General features: G+C 37.8%; 2 protein-coding genes across 2 annotated transcripts; both read left to right on the top strand.

The window, feature by feature from the left end:
• The first annotated feature begins 2553 nt into the window (after positions 1–2553).
• Positions 2554–11877, top strand: LOC141288754 (exocyst complex component 3-like protein). The gene is made up of 13 exons (XM_073820924.1): positions 2554–2780; positions 5567–5742; positions 5847–6066; positions 7238–7650; positions 7944–8233; positions 8315–8432; positions 8913–9038; positions 9131–9231; positions 9743–9859; positions 10006–10276; positions 10380–10535; positions 11028–11161; positions 11250–11877. The coding sequence occupies exons 1-13, from the start codon at positions 2741–2743 to the stop codon at positions 11434–11436; spliced, it is 2349 nt and encodes a 782-aa protein (XP_073677025.1). The 5' UTR covers positions 2554–2740; the 3' UTR covers positions 11437–11877.
• Positions 11878–13034: 1157 nt separating this feature from the next.
• On the top strand, positions 13035–16608 carry LOC141288086 (protein arginine N-methyltransferase 7-like). Its single transcript, XM_073820200.1, has 7 exons — positions 13035–13241; positions 13545–13581; positions 13794–13943; positions 14024–14132; positions 15907–16019; positions 16099–16328; positions 16410–16608. Exons 1-7 carry the CDS (start codon positions 13147–13149, stop codon positions 16606–16608), a joined length of 933 nt encoding a protein of 310 aa, XP_073676301.1. The 5' UTR covers positions 13035–13146.
• Positions 16609–16664: the final 56 nt, after the last annotated feature.

The following is a 16664-nucleotide window of genomic DNA, read 5'->3' as shown; positions in this document are numbered from 1 at the left end:
ATGTGGATTTTGAATTACTTGGTTAGTGCTTAATGCAAACGTTTACATTTTATATCTCTAAAATGTTTCAGCAAATAGTAAAACTTAGAAAACCATTGTGCAAAAGTGCAAAAAGTTTGAAATGTATTTTTAAGAATATTTGTTCATACCATATGCCTAATCTAGAGTATATTGGAAAGATTGAGACTTTGTTTGCCAAATCTTAAACCAAAGTGTCCTTACATCTCCCCCAAAAAACTAACCTCATATCTTTAGACAAAATCCTAACCATGGCCACCACCCAAACTCTGACCACAGCACAAATTTTCAAATGCTGGAATGTGAAGCATTTGCTCTAAAGCACTTGGAAGTAAATTGGACATTGTGAATTGTTCTTAAAAGACAGATATCTTTTCACATTCACTTAGGCTACAATGTACAAATAAGATAAGAACTGAAAACCTCTCAAACTTGGCTTAATCAAAAATTCAACTTTAACCTCAATTAAACTCAAAAAATGTCATAAAGTATACATTTGTCTGTCAATTTCTAGGAGAGCTAAGGAGAAGCAGGAAGTCAGTCCAGGTCAGGAATGTCAGCCAGGAAGTCCTCCCTGTGTTTGGATGACTACTTCTGAAATAGACTTCCCGTTCCCTCAGATCGGTAGGGTGGTGTTTCATTTAAGGTGGTGATAGGGGAGGGTGACCGTAAAACACACAGCTGCATATCCCTTAACTGATAATACATCAATATATAAAGTTATATAAACTGGCCGAGGCCAACCTTTAGTATATAGGCTATATACATGAGATGCATCTCCACCCTTCTACGAGAAGCTACGTCACCCCACATCTCAGCCCAAAGGAACTATTAGCCTCAGCGGAAAAGCTCTGTTAGTCTGTCACAGCCCTCTGGTTATTATGGTGCTCTGCAAAGACAACAACGTCTAGTCACCAGCTATTTTTAGCACATACTGCTGCTAAGGAAAGCAATAAAAGGACAAAGGCTTCAAATTTTACCTTAGAAGGCTTGCAAATTGTCAATAACAACAGAAGAATCTAAAATGGCTGGATGAAAATTTAAGTCATGCATAAAATATTGTCAGCCAGTCATTATTGTAAGGGTGTGTTCACACTTGTCATGTTTGATTCGATTAAAAACAAACTCTGGTGTGAATGCTCTGTTAGTGCAGTTTGTTTGAGTAAGTGCCGTCCGAACCCTGGTGCGCACCAAACAAACGGACCAAGACTGCTAAAAAGATGGGTCTCGGTCCACTTCCAAATGAACTCTGGTGCGGTTTGCATGAAATATGAACGCAACACGGACCAAATACTTCTAAACGAACCAAAAACAGGAAGAAATGACAAGATATGACAATATGCGACATGATTTCACAAAGGGAACAAGCGGTGTATCCAAAACAAAATGAGCAGAGGGCAAACGTGGAGCAATGAGGAGGTAAAGTGCCTTTTATGAGCTCTGAGCAATGAGGAGGTAAAGTGCCTTTTATGAGCTCTTTGTGGTGAAAATAAAATCATAAGCAACAATGAGCGTGCTTAGTCCAGGAGACGGCATTAGGTGCGTTCGACTTAAAGCCGTGCTGAGGGTGTATGACATTAAAGTACCCATTCACTGATCCGTCTGTGCCTTCTCCTTTTGTTTGAAGTGTTGGGTGATTTCCGCCATGAAATCAGGTTGTGAACGTATCACTATGCCTTTAGGTTCGGTATCTTTAGGTTCGCTGTTAAAAAAGCCAGTGTGAATGCTAAGTGGACCAGGACCAAATGTATCATTTTCCTTTTTGGTCCGGACCAAATGAACCAAACCAATCGAACTACAAGTGTGAACACACCTTAAAATAAACAGAGGCAGGGTGATCAGGACTTGTAGCAACAAAGCACATTACAGTAAAAAAGACAAAGGAGTGTAATGTGCGACAAAAAGTAGCATAGCTATGAAGGAAACTGTTTACCTTGAGCTACAGTCAATTATACAGTTTAGAATGCAGACAGCTGCCATTGACCAATCAGAATAAAGCATTCCAGAAAGCTGAATAATTATAGTCTATTTTTGTATAAACTTACATCAGAATGCATTTCAACACGTCTTTACCAACAGTTGTGTACACTACGACTTAATTTAGTGCATATGTGTGTTTGGCAGAGACTAGAGACAGATGTAAACACAGTCATGGGGTAAGTCACAGTCCACGACACTTAGACAAATAAACAATCATTATGGGGCCTCTGAACTTAGATTCCTCCCATTTTTGCTCTACAACCAGCAGCTGTGAGCGATTACAGGATCAAGTAAGAACTTTCTGGAACAATACAAATGATTGCCTGTGACTCTGTCAAGCCACATACAACCGTTGTTCGCTTATCCCAAGCACTTCCTCTAAAACATATTGGATTATAACTACCTCAGACACAGAGAGGCACTGTTGCACATAAAGGCCACCCCCACACTCACCACTCACCATCTGGATCATTTAGAGGGCGGAGTGCCCGCTTTCCCTCCGTCCCTCTTGCGCTCTCTCCCTTCCTCCCTTCCCTTCCTGCCGGCCTCTGAGCAGAGGATGTGTCTGGGAGTGTGAGAGAGGAAGGCTGGCGGTGAAGTGGGTATGTACCCTCTCTCTTTTCGTCCCCCTCGTTACTCTCTCTGTCTCTGCTGATTGCTCTATCTGGCGACACTGAGCAGGCCCTCTGGGCAGGGCAGTCTCTTAGTGGCGGAACGCTGGACAGTGGAACAACAAGCCTAAATGTCAGACGGAGATAAGAATGGCCAAGACAGTCGTGAAGGTACACATCCTTTCTGTTTGTTTGCAATGTGGAGAGGCATCTGGAAAGCGTTTGTTTATTATGTCATAATGTTGCACTGGTGGAGAAATCTATGTGTATCTACATCTATATCTATGTATATCTAAAAAGAATGAAAGAAATGTAATGTAATTTGAATAGTAACAGCGTAAATGTGTCTGCAAGGGGAATGGAACATAATTGACCCCCTACCTCTATACTGTCCAGCCATATGTAAATGTAGCCTACTTAACTTCTTATCATATATATATATATATATATATATATATGTGTGTGTGTGTGTGTTTGTATGTATGAACAACTTTGTGTTGAAGGACTTTAAATTCTGTCCAACGCATGGATTTCAGCATGACAGGAAGTTATTACCTAGGTCATAATGCACAATGTATGGAACATATACAAAATACAAAAACCCAAACACAGATTATCAAGGTGCTAATATATAAGTATATGCAAAAATATATAAAAAGGTACATACAGTGCCTTGCGAAAATATTCATACCCCTTATTTTTGTCATGTTTTTATGTTGCTGCCTTATGTTAAACTGTTTTAAATGACTTTTTCCCCCGACATCAATCTACACTCCATAATGGCAAAGCAAAAACAGGTTTTTACATCAAATTATTGAAAAGATTCATACCCTTATCTGGGACAGTTGAAATTCAGCTCAGGGGCATTTATATTGCTTGTAGATGTTACTACACTTTGAGTGAAGTTAATATGAGGCAAATTCAATTGAATGGGTATGATTTGGAAAGGCACACGCGTCATAATTAAAGATCTAACAGCTGAAAATTCATATCAGAGCAAAAACTAAAAACGAACATCACTGCAACACTCCACCGATCTGTGCTTTATGGTGGTATAGCAAGACTCAATCGTCTCCTCAGTGAAGACAAATGAAAACACACTTGGAATTTGCCAAACAGCACCTAAAAGACCCTCAGACTGTGAGAAACAAGATTATGTGGTCTGATGAACCTCAATTCGAAGCATCATGTTTGAAGGAAACCAGGCTCTGCTCATCATCTGCAGAGTACCATCCTAAAGTAAAGTAAAGTGTGCTAGTAGCAGCCTCATGCAGGAACCGAGGGACTCGTCAGAGTAAAAGAAAAGCTCAATGCACCAAAATATTGATGAAATTAAAACCCAGTCCAGAGCATTCAGAACCTCAGACTGGGCAGAAGGTTCATCTTCCAACAGGACAATGAACCTAAGCACACAGCAAGAATGGCTTATAGAAAACTTTGTGAATCTCCTTGAGTGGCCCAGCCAGAGCCTGGGCTTGAACCCACTTAAATATTTCTGGAGAAATATGAAAATGTCTACCAGACCCCATCCAAGCTGACAGAGCTTGAGAGGTAAAGAGGTGAGGATAAGAATGGCTGATAATTGCCAATTTTTAATGTGCAAATCATGTTGCATCATACCCAAAAAGACTTGAGGCTGTAAAGGTGCTTTAGCTAACTACTGAGGTAAGGGTATGAATACTTACACAATGTACTTATTTTAGTTTTTTTTTTTCTAATTGTATTAAATTGTGACAATTGTTTTTGCTTTGCCATTATGGTGCATGGAGTGTATACTGATGTGGAAAAAAAGTAATTTAAACACTTTAACAGAAGGCAGAAACATAACAAAATGTAAAATAAAATTAAGGGCTATGAATAATTTTGCACTGCACATTAAAAAAAAAAAACTATATTACTTTTTTGATGCATAAAACTTGCATAGAACATACTTACGACAACCTCTGATGTCTTTAACTGATGGTATATGATTCTTGTGAAAGCCATAAATTGTGGTTTTGGACGAATTCCTGGTGAAGTACTACACTGCCCACAAACCTGAGGAAAGGCTCACCAATTAGAAAAGTCACTGTTACCGTGGCAACATGAATGACAGCACAGCAAAACAGCTTATTAGTGACATTACTGAATCAGTCTCAAAACACTTCATCAACTTTGCGTATTCACAAATGTTAAGAATGTTGTTTTTATATTAACATTTGTAAAAAAACTAAATCAAGTACTATACTTACATTTAGTTAATACTGTAACAGTGCTTTATGGGTTGTTAATTTTTAATGAAATCTATTAAGTATAAAGTCCTACACATTTATCTTTATTTTCAAATACCTTTCATATCAAACTGTAATGTTGTGAATAAAAGAATTTCACGGGTCTGAAAAAAAGTAGATTCAGCTGTAAGCAGGCAAGCACTTATAATTGGTCACTGCATTATGAACCTCTTAGACTGTTTTGCATGATGCTCTCATTTATCAAGGAGGAGGTAAAAACATGCAGTTTCTGCCCTGAAGCTGTTTCTGAGTAATAGTATTCTTACATACTTTCCCATGGGTGTTTCAGCTCTTTAGCACCCATGGGATTGGGGAATATGAAATGGAAATTTTGAAACTTCAGACTTCGAAGCGAGTCATTCTTTGGAGAAGAGATCAGTTCATCTGCTGAGCTTAAGACTTTGCTGATGTCAGATTGTTTTAGGTTTAGCCTTTTGCTGGTTTAAATAATCTCAGGATCACCAGGGAAAATGAAGACTTTCACTGTTAAAGACATTCATTGTGCAAGGCAGACAAAACTCTTACTTTCTAAAAAGTATGCATTCTTTTACACAATCAGCAGTAACTTCAATTAACATTGTTGCTGAACAGCTGCACAATACATTGAAATTTTCTATGCTGTGGGCTTAACCCGTTTGGCTACGTAGTGTATGGGCTACATATTTTCTTCTGCATTTTGACTGACAGATGCCCTTGTCCCAGTCGAGGTGTGGCCAGAGCTGGAGAGAGCCGAGTGTTTGGCTCGGGGTGCTGCGCTGAAATGGGCCTCAGGTGTCTTTTGTCGTCCAGAGCAACTGGAGAAACTTGGACAATACAGGAAAAGGGAGAGTCAACGAACTGCATCGATTCATTCAAGGTTAAAGGTAAGTAGGGGTCATTATTTCACTTCAGTTTGAAAGCCTCTAAAAAGTATTTGCCCAACAATGTCTGCAAGAGAAGTCATCTGCTCACTTGCATTTTTCTTAAGTCAGTCGTACAGTCCTACCTGGAAGGTGTCGACTGGGGTCTTGGTCAATTGCGAGAGGCACGAGCTGAGCTGAGAGAAGTGTCTCGTGACTTCCACAAGGCTAACTTGGAGTCCAGGAAAAATTCGGAAGAAGTAACTACACTGGAGACACTTCGGGAGATTTCTGTCACTCACTGCCAGCTCTTTGCTGCAGTTAGTAACCTACCACGCCTCTATAAAGGTCAGTGATTTCACTGCATTTCATTGCACTGTATGTCTGTATTATTTTGCATACCCTCTAGGGATATTTTGGCAACCCAAACTCTGTCCTGGAGAGCTGGTGTCCTGCAGAGTTTAGCTCCAATTTACCTCAACACCTTCCGGGAAGTTTCTAGTATGCCTAGTAAAAGCTTCATTGGCTGGTTCAGGTGTGTTTAATTGGGGTTAGAGCTAAACTCTGCAGGACACCGGCCCTCCAGGACCAAGTTTGGGCACCCCTGGGTTAAGCCTTCAATGCTTTAGAGCATGAGGGTCAAATCCTGGTCTTGGAGGCCCAACATAGCTCCAACTTGTTTCAACATACATGCCTGGAAATTTCTAGTATTCCTGAAGACCTTGGATCTGTTTTTAAATTAACCATGGAGCTAGACACTGTTGACAGTAACCCCCAGAAGCAGGATTGAACATCACTGAAATAGACCAAAACAATCTTAAGTACATAAAAGTAACTGAAAACAAGCACTTCCACCTAAGCTAAGTTACATTTTATGAGTCGTTGCATTTGAAAGTGTGGTCGTTAATGCCGTTATAGCAGGTATAGTGTTGAATGTCTTGTCAAGGAAGGCATAGCAAGAATCTGGCTGACCAACAAAGTCTCTATTAAAGTCTATATTTATAAAGTCATGTTTATAGCTAGCTACCACATATCTATCACCCACTTAAAGAAGTTGTTCACTTCCAGAATAAAAATGTCCTGTTCAAGATGTCCATGTCTTTCTTTTTGCTTTATTTGCAAAGAAATTAAGTTTTGTGAGGAAAACATTCCAGGATTTTTCTCTGTATAGTGAACTAATATGGTATAACGATTTAAAGGTCCAAATTGCAGTTTCAATGCAGCTTCAAATGGCTCTACACAATCACAGACGAGAAATAAAAGTCTTATCTAGTGAAACGATAGGCCATTACTTCACCCTTATTCCTCGGCTGGGATTGTGTAGTGAAGCTGCATAGAAACTGCAATATGGACCTTCAAACCTTTGGCCACCATAAAAGTCCACTATGTGGTAAAAAATCCTGGAATGTTTTCCTCAAAAAACGCCTTCAAGTCCTGAAGTTTGCCAAAGAAATGCAAGATTACACTCTAAGCATGTACAGTTGGGCTATCATTTGCTATGTCATCTCTTTAATGTTAGTGCGGAGTATGGTGCTAGAGACAGAGAGACTAGTGGAGTCTCGAAGACTACTGGAAGCTCATGCTCGACTAATGGAACTAGAACGCTGGCAGGATGAGGTACTGCAACAGCTCCAGGGACCCAGGGGATCATCCGGGATGGGGTTGACCTCTGAGGATGAGGAGTTAGTGCGGAATTATTTCTCTGGTGTTGGACGCTTGGTGGATGCCCTTGCCAAGGAGCTCTGGGCAGTGGTGGGGAGTGGGTTGTCACTTGCTTGTCAGAACCCCACACTTTTTGTGTCAGCTGTACGGATAGTGGAGCGTGAAGAAGCACTAGATCAGATGTTTCTGGAGGAGCGGAGGTCAACACCTGGACCCAACACACCCATGCCCCCTGGGAGACCACGTTGCTGGAGGGAACGCTTCTTCAAGGTGTGATGATGAGTTTAATATTGGTTGAAGTATCACTGGCGTGTCCAAACTTGGTCCTGGAGGGTCGGTGTCCTGAAGAGTTTAGCTCCAACTTGCTTCAACACTCCTGCATGAAAGTTTCTAGTATGCTTAGTTAGACTTTGATTAGCAAGTGTCTAGTTGGGGTTGGAGCTAACCTCTGCAAGACAGTGGCCCTCCAGGAGCAGGACATTCCTGAAGTACCAGAAAAAGTTGTTCGTAAGATGACACAGCTTAATTTTACCTTAATGTACCCGTTTAAATTCTTTGGTCAGGTGATGGAGGAGGCAGTGTCAGCACGTTTCCGTAGCGTGTCATACTTGCACACTCGTGGACCAGGCCTTGCAAGTCACTTGTCTGCACTACAGCACTGCATTATGGGAGACCTTTCAACAGTGCGGCATGTTCTGGAACAATGTGTTCCATCTCATTATCGTTTAACAAGAGTTTATCTGCACTTCTGCCACCAGTTCTTGCAGAACCATCTTGGACTGGTTAGTGGATGGGAGCTAGAAGGTGGAGAAATCTTTGCTGTTCTTAACTGGGTTCTGCACATATACAACAGGTAGGTAAAAATTTTGCTTCAATCAGAATTTGGTCTATGGGTAATCATAAAGTCCTACACATGAGAATTTTTTTCTTTAAGCTCAGAGATGATGGGTGAGCCAGCCCTTGTAGCTGAGCTAGACCTTGAGGACCTGGGACCTCTCATTTCTCAGGAGGGTCTCGAGCAGCTGCAGAATAAATATGTCCAAAAAGTTCGGGTAAGACAAAGGTTGGGCTTTTAGTCGCCAAATTGGGTCCTGGAGGGCTGGTGTCCTGCAGAGTTTAGCTCCAACTTGCCTCAACACACCTGCCTGGAGGTTTCTAGTATGCCTAGTAAGACCTTGATAAGCTGGTGTGTTTAATTAGGGTTGGAGCTAAACTCTGCAGGACACTAGCCCTCCAGGACTGAGTTTGGAGACCCCTGCTTTAAACTTTTTAAGATTTACATTGTATTGTTTAGATCAGGGGTAGGTAAGTTCGGTCCTAGAGAACCTCTGTCCTACAAAGTTCAGCTCCAACCCTAATTAATCACAGCTAATGAATGTCTTCAAAATTACTAAGGCTATAGACAAGTGAGTTTTTTAAGGGCTAGAGCTAAACTCTGCAGAACAGTTGCTCTCTAAGACTGAACTTGCCTACCCCTGGTCTGGATTAACAGACCACAAGTTCTTGAGAAATTGTACTGTGATTGTTTGTAGAAGAGTGTCTCAGAATGGATGCACAAGGCTCTAGAGGTGGAGCTGACAGACTGGCAGAGGGATCAGGAACCAGATATTGACCATGAAGGCTGCTATCACACCAGCCTTCCAACCATCATCGCTCAGGTACTTTAGTAATGGCTTGATCTACAATGAGCAAAATTTTCTTTGATACTGGCACTGATAAATATGAGCTGCTCTGGTGTCTGGGTTGTTAGATGCTAGAAGAAAATGCTCGGGTGGCCATGATGATAAGCGAGGCTCTGCGGGACCAGACAATCCAAATGGGTCTTTATGAGATGGAGAACCTCCTCAGCCGGTGTGTACATTTAATGAAGTTCTAAACGTAGGTTTGGGAGGAGCCTAATCATTCGGTCCTGTCAAACATCATTACAAGCAGCACTAATTGCACCATTCCAGCATCAATTCTTCCAGCATCCCTCCACCTCCACATGTCCTCCTCTATTTCTGTTATTCTCTCTTTATGTAGTATCGCAATGGGGCCTCGGGTTCGCCGTAGCCCCTCACTGCAGTACACAAGATCCAGGGGGCGAGATTACATCCACATCCAGTGGAGATGGGTAGGTTTGGTGATCGGGGGTGGAGATGATTATGTAAGATGGGAAGAGTTGGATCTGGATCCAACCTCGCCCCCTGAATCTTGTGTTCTGCAGTGAGGACCATCTCCAGGTTTGAGCCTTTATTAAGGACAACAAGCCAAGTTCTTTTACCATTAACCATCAGGCAGGGGAACTTGTGAAATAATAAAAGGATATCACAACTCTTACTATCCAACATTTTTGTACTTTCCTCTCACTACATCTAAACAGATTTCGGGATGCAATCATAGAATTTGGAAAGGAGCACCGTAAAGATTCAACTATAAACAGTAGCAAGTTCTACCTCCATTATCTCCTGGCCTGCATCAACAACTGCATCATCCTCAAGTGAGATGGTGTACACGTATCTTTTTACAGTATGTCTGTATTCATGTGATGTTTGTTTGAAGATGTGTGCATTTTCAATTGTTTTGTGTGTGTCGGAGATGCTTGTATGCAGTATGATTAAATCTCAAATTTAAATACACATCTAGAACCTCCACAGAAAGCCTGCAGCAGCAGTTGTGCTCCTTCCCTTCAAACCGGTATTCTCGCATTTCACTTGGACCTCTGGCAGGCCTGGACCGTGCTGTGAGAAAGGCATGTCGCTTAGTCATGGACTATCTCTTGTTTGAGCTGCAGCCTCATCTACAGGAGCTCCTGTCTCGTACCTGGCTGGACCAGGGAGAAGTTACCTCAATTATGTGTGGGGTTTTAGAACGTCACTGTGAACTTTACAACAGGGTGCGGCAACCTTGTCGCCAGGTTAGTGACATAGACCACACAATAAAATAAGTGAATATCTTTACCAACAACTTGTGTAAATGACGAATGACACCCAAAAAACCTTTGCATCCATCATCTACAGAGGCTAAAGGAGGAATGTCAATGGCTAACAGTTGTTGAGTATGTCCGTACACTGATGCAGAAGAGAGTGATCTGCAAAAATAATGATGAGCGAAACCAATTGGCCCAGCGAATGACACAGGATGCTCAGCGGCTGAGGGACCACCCTCAAAGCATGGTGAAAACACATTTAAATTAATTTTGGGGGGAATTTTTATGTGGTTTAGGAGCAAGTCTCCTGTTAAGTAAAATTCAGCTTTGATTGAAACATAAATGCTTACAACAAGTTAAATTCAAATTAAAACAAAAACAAATAATAGCCTAATTATTCATTTATTGCAAACCTGAATCAAAGCAATTCGTGAGAAACTGACTTGAACTTGCACACAATTATTTGATTTTCTCAGGTTTAACCTCTAGGACAAGGGTCTCCAAACTCAGAGTTTAGCTCCAACCTGCACCAATACACATACCTGGAAGTTTCTAGTATGCATAGTAAGACCTTGAGTAGTTCAGGTGTGTTTAAGTCAGGTAAGATGTTGGAGCTACACTCTGCAGGACATCGGCCCTCCAAGACCGAGTTTGGAGACCCCTGCTCTAGGAACAACACAAAAACAAGTCTGTATTTGTGGAGTATTTCACTCATGTTATGCCATTTTTACATTTATAGGATATTGATGGGACCATAGGTGAAGTGAATCCCACAGCTTTGATAATTGCACTGGCTGACATAATCAGTTTGAAAGACCCAAACATGTTAATGCTGGAGATTTCTGGATTGTTAACCAAGTACCCTGATATAAGGTGAGACTTCAAACCAAGCATACCCAGCAAATCTTTGTGTTCTAAATCAATTTCTAACACAAGAGACTTACAAAGTGTGTCTTTTCAGTGAGGAGCATGTCTCTGTCCTGTTGGATGTAAGAGGGGATGTACCCAAAGATGTGCGAAAGTCAGTACTAGATTTTCTGGAGCAGAGCGCCCCACCTTTACCACAAGGATACCGCCCTATATTCACAGAAATCCTTGTACCCTCTTCCAGCATCCAGTTTTGTCTGCCTACTGCAAAGTGTACTTGAGAAACACTCAGAGAAATGAATTGTATCTAACTGGAAATTTATGTAAATAGGAAATTTATTATTAACTAATCAGTATTCAATAAGACTAGCCTATGCGTTATCTGATCTGTCTTGTCTGAAATTATACTGTGGCCAAATAATATTTACATTTATGAACTCACCAAATGCTTTCTTACAAATGAAAGTGCACAAACAAAATGTATAAGAAATGTTAAAAAAATATTTTTAGTTCTACAACACATGTATGGTTGAAACAAAAGAAAGCAGTGCACATTCTGGCTCATTGTATTTTTAAATATTTACGGGTGATAATTTTTTCAATGTAAATTTATAAAAAAGTTAACCAAACATTGCATTCTCAAAGACTTGTATATTGTGGTTTACTATGTATATTGTGGTTGACTATTAGTCAATAAAGTTATGCATTTTAAGAAAAAAATATCTAAAACTGATTCATCAATTCATAATAATGAATAAATCCAAAGGTATTACACTAACAAACAATGTAAATACATGGTACATGAATATAATGTACCATTGTACGTCCACTGTTCCATGAATCATTATTAGACACATTATTTCAGCCATAGCAGTATTTGTAAGGGTAATATTGGACCTGTGAGATAAAACAGGCAATAGAGTGTTGTGGATGTGGATGACCTGGATGTGCGTCCATATGGAGATACTCAGATGTAAACAACAGCATTGATTGCACAGTTAACGTAATACTGAATATGGTTTTCTGCTAATTTATGCTGTCTACAATATGGAAAAAATGTGGAAGCTTCTAAATCATATAGAGAAGCACTTAGTAAGCAGGAAAGGCTGCAATATTTTTACGATACGTATTTTAAGATACGTACGAGCAGTATTTATTAAGATATTAGTCTAATATTTCACCTACCTGACCAGAAATGATATGAACAAACATGAATGTTGTCAAAATTCTTGCTCTGGAAATCCTGGTTCAGTTTGGACAACCACAAACACCTTTTGTTCCTCAGGTTTTTTTTTTTTCTTCTCCTTGATTTGTCATAACTTTTGGCAGTCTATAGTACTCCAAATGTTTTCCCAGGTCTGACCGATTAGTACAGCCCAAAACATTACAATAATTTTCAACCATTTTCAGCAGAAATAATCAGCAAAATTTGTGAGTTCTGTTCAGTTCAGTGGCGCAAAAATGGCTGATTGATGAGGCATAGTGAAAACACTACTATGAAATTTAATATACAATTTATAAAGAACAGCTATGATACATTTTTACAGTCTTTTCTCACGAATCCACAATATCACATTCATACATTATAAAGTGAGAGCTAAATAATATTAAACAACACAAAATAGCTATTGCCCCAATCTTCAAAAGTGGCCCAACATTTCAAAGACAAGAAGAACTCAAGCACTTACCTTGAATTACCATCGTAGTTTTCACTTGCATGTGATCTGTTTCTGTGTTATTACAACATAACGCATAACACACAAATGTAATAAAACTAAAAGTACTGTGTATGTAATTTTGGCAACGGCTGAAGAGAACCAAGTACAGCGGCTTTCAGCGGTCACGTGATCTTAGGGGCGTGACTTGACAAAAAAAAAAACATGGCCGCGTCCAGACAGATCATGTTGGATTAATCTATTTGGGAATGATCTAGGCATTATAGTACAAAATACATTAATAAATAAGTTTGTTTACTTATAACTAAAGTGACAATGAAGACCTTTTGCGGTCGTGCAAATCCAACAACCGGAGCGCTGGACTGGGTTGAGGAAAGCGAGGAGTATGATTATCATCAGGAGATTGCGAGGTGTGTAAACCATCTCATGTAACATCACCATGCCTCGACAACAACTGACGTTTGCCTGGTTCTGTAGGAGTAATCAGTTGTTGTTTTTAAAAATTAAACTTATAAAAATGACTCGGTGAAAATACTTGACAGTCAGTGACTTGTTGCTATTGTTCTTACACGTGGAAACTGCTGTGGTAACAGTGCTAGATTATCAATTACACTTAATCGAATTAAAGTCATGCGATATTCTGTCATAGGACAGTCAGAGTCTGAATTATCTTGACCTGTCCTGATAATGGTGTCTGTGTCTCTTTTTATTAGGTCCTGCTATGCAGATATGCTCCATGATAAAGACAGAGTGAGTTTTGCTGTTATGTAAAATTGCATAGAAATACTGTAAACCAAAATGGTTCCAAAACAAGCTCCTCTGATGAAAATGGATCAAAGATAAGAGTGAATAAATGACGACAATGTTAGGTTCTGGGATGGCTAATGTAATTTGTCATATTTTCCAAAGCATATAGACTGATATGTTGCTAATTTCAGATTTTTCTGCTTTGTGTACTTAAGAATGAGAAATACTATGAAGGCATTCGAGCAGCGGTGAGCAGAGTAAAGGCACGTGGTGAACGGGTGGTGGTCCTAGACATTGGCACTGGGACGGGTTTGCTCTCCATGATGGCTGTGACGGCTGGAGCCGATTACTGTTATGCTATAGAGGTGTGCACTAATGCTCATGTATTGAATGTTGAATAATAAGATGAAATTTGAATGAAGACAAATATGTGAATCCCATACAGGTGTTCAAACCCATGGCACAGGCTGCCACTTGCATCGTGGAGAGGAACGGCTTCTCGGATAAAATCAAGGTCATCAACAAACACTCCACAGAGGTTACAGTTGGACCAGGTTAGATAACCACCAATATGCTTGTTATATTGTTATCCAGATAGGTTCAGTGCATTGAGTTTATATAGTACTAATTATAAAACTGATAAGTAGTCCTGAATGTTGATTGGTCAATACAGCGTTCAAGATGTATTGAATTATATGATGATACATTTTTGTAGATAATGTATGAATATTATGAAATATTGTAACTATTTTCATAGGATTTTAATATGTGTAGTTAGCTTTTATTTAATGTTTTGCAAAAAAATAAATAAATAAAATAATAAATAACATTAAATAACATATTATTTAAAAAATATGATATAGTATGAAATTATAAAATAACATTATATATATATATATAATTTATTAATCTTTTGTTAATATTTTATATATATATATATATATATATATATATATATATATATATATATATATATATATATATATTTATTAAACTTAACTATGTAATATTTATTAAATTATAAATATTATTCCAATTAATTAATTAAATATTAAATATTTAATTATTCTTAAATAATTAAAATGAATGAATGAAAATTATATTTATAATTTATATGTATAAATATTTAATATTTATTAAATAACAAATATTTAAAAATTATGATATAGGATGAAATTATGAAATAATGAAAGCGTTTTGTTAAATATATATTTGTTATTTAATAAATATTAAATATTTTTATTGCATATATATTTTGTTATATATATATTTGTGTATATATATATATATAGAGAGAGAGAGAGATAACAAAATATTTGTAATAAAAATATTTAATATTTATTGAATAACAAATATTATTTACAAATTGATATAGTATGAAATTACGAAATAACATATATATAATTTATTAATGTTTTGTTTAATTTATTTAACATAATTTATTTAACATAAATATTTTATATTTATTGAATTATAAATGTTATTTAAATTAAATAAAATTTTAATTATGGACTATTTAATTTAAATTTTCCTTTAAAAAACAATTAACAATAGTTTTTTAATATATTTTGAAATAGTATAATATTTTTTAAAAAGTAATTAAAAATAATAATTAAATTTAACCATAAAAAAGTAGTCATTTTATACATATATTATTTATACATATTCATATTAAATTGATTTTTATATTTTGTAAATTAATTATATTATGTAAATTATATATTTTATAATAATAAATGTGTGTGTTTGTGTATAAAATTATAAATTATACATATAATTATAATATTAGATTTTTTAAAGTTTTTATATTAAAACATAAATAAAAATAAATTATACAGTTTTATAACATTTAACTAAAACAAAAATATTAAAATTATATACATAAAATCTATTTTATTTATTATACTAATATGAAACCAATTGCACTCTATGTATAATCATTTTTATTAACTGTTTGAATAATTTTAAATGCATTTTTAATTCATTTTTAAAATTCCTTGTTTTTATAGTTGTGATTATTATTATTTTAACTCCTTATGTAAAGCACTTTGAATTACCATTGTGTATTATAAATTGTATGAATTGTGCTATATAAATAAACTTTGCCTGGCCTTGCTAATATACTTAATTAATATATTTAATATTTTAGATATTAAAAATAAATAATATTGTATAAATATTTTAATAGATAGATAGATAGATAGATAGATAGATAGATAGATGAAAGAATTTGTTTCCTATTATAAATTTTGTAATGAACACCCTAATCTGTATCAGAAAAAAAGCCTAATTGGGTTCTTCCAAATATAAATGCATTTGCATCTGCAGATGGAGACATGCAAGAACAAGCTAACATCCTTGTCACAGAACTCTTTGATACAGAGCTGATTGGCGAAGGAGCGTTGCCCAGCTATGAACATGCACATATGCACCTTGTCAAGGTAAATAAAGTTGTAAATCACAGTTTACCATTTTGCTCCATCTTTTAAGTCCTTCATTTAGCTGCTCTTACTCGCACAGGCAAGTTGTGAAGCTGTGCCGCATCGTGCCACGGTTTACGCCCAGCTGGTGGAGTCAGACATGCTGTGGAAATGGTCACAGCTTCAACCCATAGAGGTGGATGGCAACAAACTGCAGCCTCCTCCTGCTGTGGTGAAGTGTGCGGGAGCGCCCTCTGTCTGTGACATCCAGCTTAGCCAGGTGCCACCAGAGTCTTTCACTCCCCTCGGGCCCATCTGCACCATGTTCAGGTACAAGATGTGATTTAGCTGTCTGGATTCAAACGTGATCAACTTTTTTTTCTGTGTAACTCATCTATTTTTTTACTCTAGTGTGGATTTCAGCAAACCGGTTAGCAGTGCTGCTCAGACCTACACGGCACAGTTCAAGGCCCAGACCAGCGGGAGAGCACAGGTGGTCTTATCCTGGTGGGACATCGACATGGACCCTGATGGCGACATTGTGTGCACTATGGCCCCCAGCTGGAACTACTCAGATCCTCGTACTTACCCTGTAAGTACTGCTGATTAGCCAATAATAATAAAGGGATAGTTCACCAAAAAATTAAAATTACCCCAAGATTTACT

Source organism: Garra rufa, chromosome 16, assembly GCF_049309525.1.
Source record: "Garra rufa chromosome 16, GarRuf1.0, whole genome shotgun sequence".
NCBI classification, from domain to species: domain Eukaryota; kingdom Metazoa; phylum Chordata; class Actinopteri; order Cypriniformes; family Cyprinidae; genus Garra; species Garra rufa.
This window is presented reverse-complemented; position numbering and strand designations above follow the sequence as displayed.